The 14110-nt window shown below is 33.1% G+C and overlaps 1 protein-coding gene across 2 annotated transcripts; it reads left to right on the top strand.

The window, feature by feature from the left end:
• Positions 1 to 2586: 2586 nt before the first annotated feature.
• Positions 2587 to 10087, top strand: LOC104087260 (uncharacterized). Of its 2 annotated transcripts, none has more exons than XM_009591675.4 (15): positions 2587 to 2732; positions 3438 to 3571; positions 3688 to 3805; positions 3892 to 4014; positions 5073 to 5177; positions 5844 to 5927; positions 6034 to 6149; positions 6387 to 6488; positions 6594 to 6707; positions 6851 to 6907; positions 8218 to 8284; positions 8442 to 8495; positions 8695 to 8769; positions 9617 to 9652; positions 9772 to 10087. In XM_009591675.4, the coding sequence occupies exons 2-15, from the start codon at positions 3552 to 3554 to the stop codon at positions 9868 to 9870; spliced, it is 1170 nt and encodes a 389-aa protein (XP_009589970.1). In that variant the 5' UTR covers positions 2587 to 2732; positions 3438 to 3551; the 3' UTR covers positions 9871 to 10087. The 2 variants fall into 2 exon arrangements, with proteins under 2 accessions (XP_009589970.1, XP_070033641.1); XM_070177540.1 differs by having other exon boundaries at positions 2617 to 2732; positions 3379 to 3571.
• The last annotated feature ends 4023 nt before the right edge of the window (positions 10088 to 14110 follow it).

Below are 14110 nucleotides of genomic sequence, written 5' to 3'. Positions count from 1 at the left end.
TTTCTCTATTTGTTCAACAATATTATTATTGTTGTTGATTGAAGGGCCCTCAATCGTCTATGCCTATTTAGTGTGTATTACTCGGGAGAGAGTGCATATTTAGGTAATTTGTTGAACAATTTCACTCCCAATGTATATGAGAGATCAATACAGAGGGTTTAAAGGTGGGATTAGAGATCACAAAATCTTGGTGCGATTCGAGTGAGCCGTACTTAATGCCAACTAGCATAATTAGGGAAAATATGTCTAGTAAATTGTGGTAGTTACTCGGGAGAGAATTACAACACTCAGAGCGTTCATGATCGGTAGAGAAGACTCAGGCAAATTTATAGAAAATATAGCGGAAAGGATTCCGACAATAGGGGAAATCATAACCTTAGATCATTCCAATTCTTGTCTACAACCCGTTCATAGTTAGTTATTAATTATTGCATTTTTATTACGTGATATTTAGTTAGTAAACATCAAATTTATTACTTAAATATTTCTGAAGATTGATTGCGTGAATTTGTGCGAGTCTAGCAGCTGTGTTTAATAGGTTAATTCTCCGTGGGATTCGACTCCTGACTTATTAATCGAAATATATTTGCAATGACCGCTAAGTCCTTTTTACAAGGCATAGTTGGGCGTGATCACCTACTATGGGCACACCAAGGCTTCCTATCATAATAAATTAGGAAGTATTCTACTAAACAATCGTAAGTGCACTCCTTATTCAATTTTAAAATTCACATATTAAATTTTATTTAACTCACCATGTTAAGATTCAGATACTAATAAATTAAATTAAATTAATTGATTATCTTAATTTATTACATGCGTGGATATAAAATTCACCGGCCAGGTTTACACATAAAAATTTATAAGCTTTCATAATTGTGTATCATCAATCTCTAAACCGAGAATGGATCCCATCAACTAATTATTACTTCACTAGTGTCCATTATAATAATTCAATATACTGGATATATTGACCCACGAACGAATCTCGCTTTTTAATAAATTAAAATAATAATAATATACACAACTAATAAAAAATATATCAAGATTAAGGGTATAAGTACATTTAATGGCTAGAGAATCTATTTTATTAAGTTAGTATAAAATATTTATCTCTACTTGGTCTGTCCAATACACACAAAATGTACTATCACAAAAAGTCAGAATTAAACTATTCTCGTAATCAAGATAAATTAGATTTAATCTTGTATTGTAATCGTTTATGATGAGTTGTCAAATTCTATCATTAGATTATGGAATGAAATTTTATACTTATTAACCAATGATTTAATCTTTCGTGTATAAGTTAAACTCTATATACTAAAGTATCTACTATATAAGCAAAGAACACTGACTAGAATATGATCTATTTAAAAACTTTATTAAAATTGAATAAATAATTATTTTATAATAAATACTCTATCTACATCAAACTCATGATTAATAATATACATCCCAACACATTGAATTAAAAATAAGATGTATAAGCAATCTTTAAATTGCGACGTGAGTTGCTATGGAGTAAATCTTTTTTATCGAAAATAATTTTTAATTTGCGACACTTTGTAGGATTGTTGTCATTGTTAGATTAGAAAGTCGGTGACTTCACACTCATGATTATACGAGTTTTATTTGGGTTTGTCAAATGCTGAAAATGAAATTACTACAATAACATACTTAGAATCCAAGTTAAAAGTTTATGAGAAATTTTTAATTCATCCATGTTAAGCACTTAATTTGTCCATAATTTGTTTTCTCATTTTTATACTTTTTTTAAAAATTCAAATCTTAGGATCAATTGACTATAAAGTTATCATTCCTGGTTGTCCTAGGAAAGTAGACAAGCAAATTTTTGGGGCCACCATGTGGGGGCATTATCAAATTATACACATGTTGGTGTTACAGAGTACATATCAAAATAGGACCCACATTAATAATTAAAATAACGTTATGTTTGAATTCGAAATTTAAAGCTATATTCACTTTATTAAAGTTTTGATCTAATCAAAAGATAAAAAAGGCAAAATTCAAATTCAACAATGGAAAGAGAGGATCTAACTTAAATTGAAGCTTGAAAGCAATTTTGTGTTAATTGCTATTGCTTTTTAATTATATTTTCTCGCAATTCTTGCATTATTTGGAAAGGTTAAATATATTGTCTGAATTTTAAGTATCTATATAAAATATTTTATAACAACATAAATGCAACTATTGTTATTTACCAAAAATAATACAATTACTTATCATAAGGTGTGTATAATCACTATAATAAATACATAACTAAAGCCTTTATAATATATACTTTTGTCCTAATCACTCAATAATTATTAGTATTAATTATAATACATATTTTTATCTTAATTTATGATTTAACCATGATAAGTATGATTCAATTGAAACACCTAGTAATTTTTTTCCCCATCCACGTAAAGGGCTCCTCAAAATGAATTTTTATCATTTTAAAACATTAGTTATGAATGTAACTGGACTTTGATTAGTAAATGATCTTCAATAATTAAATCATTACTATTATCTTCTTTAACCAAAAATTATATTCATTTGGCAAGGGACATTATGGTAAGAAAGTACTGATACAAATTTTCTTTCCAACGGATGACATAATTTTTCAGATTTATCAATATTTGACATTTCGTCTCACAACATACCAAACATTGAAATTTGATACCCCGATCTCTCATCTCTTCTATCTGTGAAACCATCGGGGATGACCTGTACGTCTCTCAAACCCTAGCTTTTCTTCATCTGCTCTTATTTTCATGCTGCGTTTTGCAATGGAACACTGTTAATTTTGCAGCTATTTGTTATTGTAAAGTACTGATCTTAGAAACTGTAATTGAAATTTAGGGTCTTACATATCTAATTTAATCTCTTGTTTTAGTTCGTGTTTTTTCCAAAATTTGGGCTTTTATTTGAGTCATGAATTTTCACATTGAATCCAAGCAGCATTCATGATGTTCTGCTCGCAATTTTAACCATTTTATTTATTGGTTAATTGGAGGGTCTAGGGTTTTTCTTTAGATAGCATTTTTGAATTTCTTTTTACCTTAATATTTTTGCTGGAGTTTATGGTCCAGATCAGTAATTCAAGTAAGATTTGTTTACCCATTTACTAGGAAGTTCGAAAAAAAAAAATATATTCATAACCTGAAGTTACAGCATTTAAGAGACACCAACTTACAGTTTTTAACTGAAATTGAAGTTTAAGAGCTGTTAAATTGGTCTCTCTTAGAGGTTTGTTTTCAGTAAATTTCCTGACTTACTGCAATTCTAAAGTTGAATAGTAAAAAAGTTTGATAGTAAGATTTGTGGAACAGTTCATCATACCATGAGGATAAAAAATTTTGTGTAGTTATGCAGGGATGGGTATGGGTATCGTGAACTTGTTGCTCCCAAAGTAATATGATTTACCTTTTCAGGCATGCCAAGTTTGTTCTTTTGAAATTGGATGATGCTATATGCGTTGCTGAGGTTGCTCAAGGAATTGGTTTCTGCCTAGTGCATGACCCTTGAGTTGACCAACTTTTATCACAATGGGAACCTCTCAACGCAGGTTTGTAGACAAAGGAACGTGTTTTTTGTAATAAATCTCTCCAGGTTTTAGTTGTCCGTAACTCCTGGTTTTATTTCTATCAGTTAGCTTACGAAATACCCTCTTTTCTCTTTAAGGTTCACTGGGGTTTTCAAAAGATCAAACGACAGTGCCAGGCTTATTATAACAACGGTCATGGGAATGGTATTTGGATATTTCATTGGCATTTCGTTTCCTTCTGTTTCTCTAACAAAGGTATGTTGGCCCAATTTTGGTTGGTCTTTGTGGTGGAAAGTAATATGCCTTTTTTCATTCAGTATAATCTTGGGGGTCCATTGCAGATTACTTTACCTTCGAGCATTATATCATCTCTTGATGTAGCCTTCAATGATGATCATCAGAGACATAGTGGGCGTAGTTTTCCTGAAAATCTTGGTTCAGGCAATATTCCTTTAACACCTAAGGTATTTATATCACTACAAGTCCTATAAATTCTGTCTTCCTACCTGCAGCTTCACTTTTTTGATTCACTTGTATGCTTATGAAAGATTGTTTGCTGAAAAAGCTTTTTAAATAATTTTACTAACTAATGATGTCAGTTTGGCCAGCAAAAAAATCTTTCCTTATGGAGGGATTCATCTACATTTTTGTTGAGTTAAGCAGTTGCCAAATAAAATATTTAGTGAAACAAACAAACTTAGAACACCAATAAAAAATGGCTCATTTTCTATTTACTTTAAGTATATTATTAGCATTAGGTAGAGTAAGTGTCTCCTTAAAACCTTTTCTTTTTCACCTTGTCCATTTCATGCTGTTTTTTTTCTGATACATTTTTAAATGGAACACGCACATGCTAAATTTTCTGCCTGCTCAGAGAAACATTAGGTATTTCATTTTTTATCAGTAATTGGTTGATGGTCAAACTGAAAAATGCTTACTGCGTGCAACTATATGTGACACAAATTGCTTTTCGTGAATCAATTTGGCAAACCTTGGACTGAAAATGAGCTAGTGAATTCAATAAGTAGAAAAAAATAGGAGGATAAGAAATTATGTCGAATTACTAACCAGAAAAAGAAACTATGCAAAAGTACAGTTTGGATGCTACCTCTTGGATCGTCAAATTTTACCAAAATATTTAAGAAAAGTTTGTCATTTATTTATTTTGACGGTCTAAGTGAATTTTGTGTCACGTTAATTGTAGCTAAAGAATAATATCATAGAATTTCGTGTGCGCTACTGAACAGTGGCACATTGTTACAATTGTATGCACTGCTCATATTTTGAAGTTGCCAAATCTGTTATATTTATTGATTTTCAGTTGCCAAATCTGTTATATTTATTGTTTTGTTACAAGTTTTTCTAATTTGGTTATTCTTGCAACTTGCAGTATAAAAAATTGCAGATATAATTGCATGATTACATGATCTTTTGCATTTAGTAAGGGTCTAAGATATATGTTGCACCCAGAGCATCATGAAGTTCGTATTCAATTACTGATGGCATTGATTTTGTTCATTAGATATATGTTCCGACAAATCCTCGTGGTGCAGAGTCTTTACCACCAGGGATTGTGGTCTCAGAATCAGATTTCTATCTGCGAAGGTTGTGGGGTGAGCCAAGTGAGGTATGGTGCAAAGAATATCTTGTGGTTATTGTATTATTCTGAGTTATCCAAAAAAAAACTAATGTCTGGTCAGTGTAGAGTTTATGATACATACAATTATTCTGCCTTTCCTGAGCTGCTATTTATCATATGGTTACATGTCCACTTCATGTGCTTCCAGCTCAGTATTATTTACGGGACAATGAGCTGTTTTATTTTTGATATATTTTAATGAGATATGTGAATGATTGTATAATACATCATTATAGCTTGTATCCTTCTCTGCAAAACCATTAATTGATAGGACAGCAATGTGACCAAAAAGAAATTCTCGCATTGCTTAAGATGTTTACCTTTGTACTTTGGAGATCTGTTCCTTCTTACAACAACAACAACAACAAACCCAGTATAATCTCACAAGCGAGGTCTGGGGAAGGTAGTGCGTACATAGATCTTATCCCTACCTTGTGAAGGTAGAGAGGCTGTTTCCGATAGACTCTCGTCTCAAGTAACAGTGACAAAGAAGCAACCAACCAAAACAACAACAAGAAAAAGAAACGAAAAAAAACAAAGACTCACGTGTACTCACAAATATCTAGAGATAAGAAATACAAGAATAGTACTAATACTATCGGCAAGACTGTTCCTTCTTTACGTGTAGTCTTATAAATGTGGTGGAATTTTCAGGATCTGAGGAAGAAGCCAAAGTATTTGGTGACATTTACAGTTGGTTTGGATCAAAAGAACAACATTGATGCAGCAGTTAAAAAGGTAATAAAAAGAAACCGATTCATTGAATGTGACAGTATGGAGCACTATCATTATTTCTTAGTGTTTTATTATGTACACTGAATTTCATACTATATATGTTGGTTAGTTTTCAGAGGATTTTCAAATTTTGCTTTTTCATTACGATGGTCGAACGAGTGAATGGGATCAATTTGAGTGGTCCAAGCGTGCAGTTCACGTCAGTATTAGGAAGCAGACAAAATGGTAAGACTTTCTAGTTTATGAACAATCATTGGGATTCGAAATCCCATAATTTGATGCAAGAGTCAAAAGTAACATGCCCGAGACCTTTTACCAATTCAGGCAGCCCTGTAGCATGTATATCATCCTTTTCTTGAATTGTGATGATAAGATGAGGGGAAGGGTGTTAAATGGAATTATAGACTATTTTCTTTTTGTAGTTTCATAATCTTTTGCTGGTCTTTCTATCTCCTTTAACAGGTGGTATGCAAAGAGGTTTTTGCATCCTGATGTTGTAGCTGCCTATGATTATATATTTATCTGGGACGAAGATCTTGGAGTTGAACACTTCAATGCAGAGAAGTAGGTGTTTTGCTCTGGTTTTACAGTATCTTCTCATTCTTAAGAGAGATTTTTCTTGTCACTTTGTATTTGTAACTAATCCAGGCCACCTGAATATGACGACAGGTATATTCAGCTAGTTAAGAAACATGGTCTAGAGATCTCTCAGCCAGGTCTTGAACCCAACAATGGCCTAACATGGCAAATGACAAAGAGGAGGGGTGATAAAGAAGTTCACAAGTAAGTCCATTTTGTAGTTGTCTCGTCTCCGCCCCCTCCCCTCTGACAGTCCCCCTCTCCCGCATCCCAAATAGTTCGGATGGAATCTCTATATAAATTAGCTTATATTCATTCACATTCAAAATTCTGTGTGACTGAAACAGGAATACGGAGGAGAAACCAGGCTGGTGCAGTGATCCACGATTGCCTCCTTGTGCAGCGTACTCTCTCTCTCTCTCTCTCTCACGCACACACACACTCACACACACATTATCGAAATGTGCGCACTAGACGCAATCTGTACTTGCTACCACCACATATATGTACATATCAATGGATACAACATGATAAGCTTGGTTCTCGCATCATTTTAATGCATTAAACTGTGCAGAATCCTACATTTGGAACTAATCAAAATTTTAAAGATATATACTCTAAAAAATTTTGGACTTTGATTCAAAACTTCTAATTATTATTATTAAACTCAAGCATGCATGTGATCTGTGTTTGGATTGAGCATAGTTGATTGATTGATACATGTTAGTCGGAGTCCGAAGAGTCTTTATTGTTAAAGATTTATCATGTTACGTCTAAAGTGATTGTACTTTGGAGAATTTGTGCTTTCAAACATTCAACTTTCTCCATCATCTGAGTAACTATGCCATAATGGCTGAGCATTTTTGTTACCCGCTTGTTTAATTATTTCTTCAAAGAGGAATATGTAATGCACCTTAAATTAGAGTGAACCAATATAATTTGCTTAAGAATACCACTATGACTTAGTGTTTTAATAAAATTCTATGATATATGGCTTACATTTGAATGCTAGTTGAAGCTTCATCCATCAAGACCAGGCCTAACAAAGTTGATTAACTTATCTGGCCATCTGTTGGTTGTTTATGCTTTTATGTTAAGGCTCAGGATAAGGATTTTATGATTGAGCCCTACCATTTTGGCTTTTGGGGGTTTTGTTCACTGCAGAAATTGGGATTGAGGCGGGGTTGATTGATAATTTCAAGACAGTAGAAATCTTTCTTTAAACTTTCAGAAGCAAGCCTCCTGCTCCAAATCTTTACCTTTCTCTTTTCATTATCTCATTTTCCTTACCGCTCAAGCAACGAAACAACAGTTTGGTAGACAAAGAAAGATGAGAGAAGTATCTACGTGTTATGAGCAGAACTACATGCTTCTAGTTGTTTTCTCGTTTAGCTAGCTTGATGGTGAATTGATGCCTTCTGTACATGCTTTCTTCTAATATCTTATGATTGAGCAACTGAACTCTGGTAAATTACTTCCTCAGGCATACAAGCTTATAGTCAACTAAGTGCTATTTTTGGGTTTTTATGCATAGTACTTTCCGGAAATTGATTTCACAGAAGGCCTGTCCACAATTGCACCATTTGATACTTTTAGGCTCTTAGCTGGCCTGCAACTTACTTTTTCCTGATTTGTTTTTTCAGTTTTGTGGAATTGCAGCATCTGATACTTTTAGCTGGCCTGTGACTTGCCTTTTCCTGATTTGTTTTTTCAGGTTTGTGGAAATAATGGCTCCTGTATTTTCTCGGGAAGCATGGCGATGTGTTTGGCATATGATTCAGGTAGTTCTTACAATTGGGATCACATGCATAACTGGCAATACTCATATCGATTCATTACAACCCTTTCAAGAGTGCACTTACACTGGTCATGAGTGCATTAATATATACATGTGCTATTATAGTGACAGCTGTGCTTCCATTTGATGTTTTCTTATAGAATGATTTGGTGCATGGATGGGGATTGGATTTCGCTCTCAGAAGATGTGTAGAGGTCAGTAGTTCCCATTTTTATATCTGTTATAAGATTGAAAGAGGACTTGCCTCATGGCAATGATGGCTTCCCTTTAGACTTTGATATCATTTTGGACCTTGAAACCCACCATCATCTTTCAGGATTCTAGAGTTTTTGCAAATTTGAAATATGGTGGACCATTTAGCAAAATCTTGTTATCTTTTAATTTTTTCTGCAGCCTGCACATGAAAAAATTGGTGTAGTGGATTCACAATGGATTGTGCATCAAGTTATTCCTTCCCTTGGGAGTCAGGTTTGTAAAAGTCCATATACAGAAACTAAATAGCTGAAATTTCTACTAGTTTGTTAAATTAAGTTCTCATTATTAGCTACTGCTCTCATTTAAATAGATAATCAACTTCTTTTTCTTACCCAACAATGGGAACTCAAATCCATGATACCTCTCTGAAAGGGAGATTTACTGACTGTCTATGTCATAGCCTGCATTCTGACCAATTTAGTACTGTGTATAATTGGTTGAACTCCAGTATTCCTCTCTTTTATTATAGTAGTACAATTCATGTGAGTTTTGTTTTGGCAAGTGCCCTAGTATTTTAGTTCTATAGTGACTTGCAGAAGGGATAAGAAACAGATAAAGATGTTAATTTTTGTCCTAGGGTATCCTATATTGGTTTAAGAATACTATCTTGTTCTCCAGTTTCCAACCTAAAACTCTTTGCAACTATGTTTTTGGCTGTTAAAGGTTTGATAGAACTAAGTTTCTACCACTTTGGCTTGAAGTGTCCTCTGAAGGCTGATTCATAGGATGACTCAATTTAGTGCTCCTTTTTGTCTCTGGAGTTCTGGGTAGGAATAGAAGAGAAATTATTGGCTTACCAAGAGACAAGAGTGGCAACTTGCAATGTAATTTAAGTCTTAGGGCTAAAGCTGGTGTTTGCTTCTCCATATGTGGATATATATCCTTAAGGCTGAAGCTGTTTTCTGCTATTTTGTTTGTAAAACTTATTGCACTGATCTGTTTATGCTCTTGCGGGAGAGGGGGGGAGGAGACGGCTCATTGCTCCCATGCAATTTTGTATGACCTGTTATCATTCTTTAAGTATTTTCTTCACACCATTCTTTTTATATGAAATATGCAGGGTAGCTCGGAGAATGGTAAAGCTCCTTGGGAAGGGGTAAGCAAATCCGTGATTCACCTCAAATCTAGTTTGATGAATATCATTTCCCGTTTGTTGCGATTAAGTCAGATCTTAATTACTTCTTTTGAAGCTCCTCGATTTTTTTCTTTTTATAGGTAAGAGAGAGGTGTAGAAGCGAGTGGGCTATGTTTCAGGATCGGTTAGCCAATGCAGATAAGGCGTATTATGCACAGCATGGAAAACCCCGAGTATAACACCGCCTACAGCTGTTTTGTACATTGCTTCTTTTACCTTTTTCACTGTTTTAGGTATGCCAAATTCTTTTTGCCAGTATTTGTTTTATAAATATTTGCTTTAACTATAGCGCAGCTATATTTCTGTAGTTAGTGGACAGTAAACAGTAAGATATTGGAAGGTCTCTTGTGAATATAGATGATACATGAGATTATTATAGTCCATGAACTTTGTGCACTTCTTCCTTTTCTCTTGGGTTCTCATTTTTTGAGTGCCAGCGACCACCACTGAATACGTAATTCTGGTTTCATCACCTTTGCCAGAAAAAAAGGAAATGTTTACAGAATCCAGCAAATCCAAAAAACAATGAAGATTTCGAACTGGAGTGAGAAGAATGTATAGTATAGCTCACCCCCCCCCCTTCTCCTCCCCCACACAATCCCATCTTATCCCTTGGTCTTTAGGTTTAGTGCGGGGGGGGGGGGGGGTTATCTCTGTACAATATAGCTTTATTTTGTGCTAATTAAGCCATTACATTGATAAGAAGACGAAGGACCAAATCTGTTGAGAGAAGAGGCCACGGCAATTATATGAAGATGTCAAATATGATTGTAAGAAGTAATTGGTGACCTCTAACAAATATGGGGATGAGAAAGATATGACCTAACAGCGAAGTGCTGATTATCTATATCTATCTATCTATATTATTATAAAAGCATGAATACAATGTTAGTTTACTAAAATAACATTATAATATTAAGTATAATAACTCATAATAAAAGGACATAATTGGAATTTTAGATATTAGTTTTATAATTCTATTAGTTATAGGACATAATAATACACGTTAGGAAACCTACATGATTACCTTTAGGAATCCTATTAGTATAATTACTTTCGGGATTTCTAATTCATATAAAATTCAACAAGTAAATATCTTTAGTCATGTAATCCTATTACTTTTAGGATATACTTCTTAAAAATTTCTATTACTAATTTAATTCGAAAACGTATTATAATGTCCTCTTACTAATTTAATTTGAGAATGTATTATATTGTCAAAATTCATTTAGAAAAATGAGAGCCTATATTATTATAAAAGCATAGATATAATATTAATATACCAAAATAGCCCTAAAACTTTCCTACATGCAATAACTTATTTTTTGGACTACAATACCTTCTATGCTAATTTTTAATATTTAATATTTTAAAATTAATAAAATTTATTTATTAAATTCTTATTAAAAATATGTAGGAAAGTTTAATAAAATCAATTTTATCAGAATCCTCTGTATTGGCAATACATTACCACTCCATAATGTCCAATACCAAAAAAATTAAAAGTAGTATTAAATGAACTGCATAAAGAGTTAAAATTGAGAAAAAAATACCCCCACAATAATATATTTTTATATTATATTTGAACTATTGTTCTACTCAAAAAATATTTTTTTATCAATTTTTCGCGTAATATTAAAAAATACTCAATTATTAAACAACTAAAAGATATTTAAGAATATAAATGTGTGAGAAAGAGAAAAAAAAATGGTTGGTAAGAGTCAATACCACTAATAATTCTACAGACATAAGGATCTAAAAGTGAAATATCATATCAATCTTTTACTCTTTGAAAATAAAATTTATGGTGGATAAAATTAATTTTAAGATTAAATATTCAAAACAAGAGATGAACTAATATTAAGATCTGAATCAACATTGCGTAAATTATTTTTATGTTAAAATCAAATAATTAAATCTTTTAATTAATTATTTAGCAAGATTATCCAATTAAATTATTTTTTAAATTCATTATATGAGTAAAATTCTTAATCAAGTTAAAAAAAATCTTAGGGTACATAAACTTATTCCATAAAAAGAGCGTTAGAATAAAAACAAAAAGGTTAATATATTATTAAGAATCAAAATGCTATACAAGTATCTGAGGAATTACAATCAAAATTAAATCCAAAACAAGAAAAAGCTTTCAAAACTATATTATAAAGAGTTGACTCTGCTATAACTGTCACAACCCAAACCGATGGGCCGCGACGGGCACCCGGTACCTTACTCAACCGAGTACCAACGTAATGTATCTTTCTTATTACATCATCATATACACGTGACATACGGGCCTAATAGGCCAACATGATCATTTATAAACTCAAAACATAGGCCGACAAGGCCGTACAATCTTTCACGTACACGACATATGTCTACAAGCCTCTAAGAGTACATAAATGTCATAAAGGTCGGGATAGGGGCCCGCCATACTAATCAGTACATGTCCTAATCATAATGACCACATAAGCAACTCCGGAGCAAAATGAGTGCACCAACACCTTCCGCTGAGCTGATAGCCTACTTGGAGGACTCTCGACCTGTCTATCAGGACCTGCGGGCATGAAATGCAACGTCCCCAGGCAAAAGAGATGTCAGTACGAATAATGTACTGAGTATGTAAGGCACATAAATAAGTACATAACAAACATGGAAGAATTATAGAGTAAATGACTCAACCTGTAAGTCTGGACAACTCTGTAAATCATGAAATAATTATAGTGTCATGCATATGCGTATGAATGTCCCGTCGTGCATAGGTACATGTTTCATAACATCATCAGGCCTCTGAGGACATCCCATCATATCATCTCGGTCACTATGGGCAAAATTATCAACGTATACCAGCTGATCAGGTGGTGGTGCGTATATAACGTCGTAACCTTTTCGTATATAACGCCATCTGGTCATGGGTCAATGTACATGTATAAATGCATGAAATGCATACGAAATACGTTAATAAGATTTCTCGGAATGTCATAAAAATAGTATGTCTGTCGGATAAACTTTATCAAATACGTATTTTTCTGAGACCCATGAACAAAAGATATAATAATAATTAAGAGATAACAATATTTTTTCATATGGGAAAACCATTGTGTTAGTGTTATTAAGCCTTGCTGCTCAAATATTTCAATGATAAAAGAATCAATAACAGAATATAAGCGAAGCAAGATGATACATGATGGTACATTCAACATTTTCTCTACAGCTTTAAAGGCTTTTACAATCATGTACACTTGCATACAGTCTAGCCTACCGGACTCTTTCCATTTCAGTGATAGAATGCTCAATTATGGCTTATATTTATATTTTATCTCTCTTTGCTCCTTGTGTTGTGACTAATTACTAATTCACATGGGGAATCAAGAATATAGACACCCCTAGTATTTCTATAAATAGAGTTATTTATGGAAGTTGTGTATTTGCTCGTTTCGCTTGTGTCGTATAGATCATGCCAAAAAGAAAGAAGAGATAGCCTTAATATGCCTGGAGTAGGTAAAAATCCGTATGATATTCTTGGAAAAGGTTGTACCATACATCGTACTCCCTTAGAATCACAAAATCTCACATTTCTATTATGCTAAGAAATCTTATTGTTAAAGAAATCGCGTTGTAGCGTTAGAAGTGAAGAAATCATGTCTGGTTGTAGTGCTTTCTATAGGAATTTGTAGGAAATTAATAAGAAATCACGTTGGCTAAGGTACAAAGGTTCACGTCTGTTTGTGTTGTAGTGAAAGTCTTAAGTGTTGTGTTGAAAGTCTTAGATTTGAAGATGTTAGAGATGATTAATCAACAATGACTAAGAGTAAGGTATTTTGTATTTGTTTGCCACCTAATCAATCAATGACTAAGAGTCATTTGATTAAGAGTGGCTTGCTGCCACGTTTTTGAGTTTAGTCTTTATCCAAATCTTCAATTACTCCACCACTTAATTATTAATTAACTAGGTAATCAACTAATTATCCACATAATTAAGAATTATTTCCATTTAATTAAAATACTACTCAATTTTCACATACCTTATACACCTTACTATCATGGTCATGTGGTACCTTGTATGACACTAGTCCATAAATATCGAGTATTTTAGCTCGGGCCGTATTGTATCCCAACATGCTAAACTTGGATGAAAATTTACTTTCTTTGACTTGCTTCCCCTCCCACCTTCACGAATTTACTCATCAATTGTTTGAAATAACATATTGCTTATAATCTCAAAATAATCCCATTCCCGAACTTTTGTCGATTAACTTATGACAAAACTTTAACATACGAAAATACGGGATGTAACATCACAGAATTATTCTTTGTAGATGCCTCTGACGGAATCGAAATAATATTTTTATGTCATGCATTACTTGCAAATATCATATCAAGAGGTAAGACACTGTTAGCAATAATAGCAAGTGGTGTACC

The sequence above is a fragment of the Nicotiana tomentosiformis genome, chromosome 6 (genome assembly GCF_000390325.3).
Source record: "Nicotiana tomentosiformis chromosome 6, ASM39032v3, whole genome shotgun sequence".
Lineage (NCBI taxonomy): Eukaryota > Viridiplantae > Streptophyta > Magnoliopsida > Solanales > Solanaceae > Nicotiana > Nicotiana tomentosiformis.
This window is presented reverse-complemented; position numbering and strand designations above follow the sequence as displayed.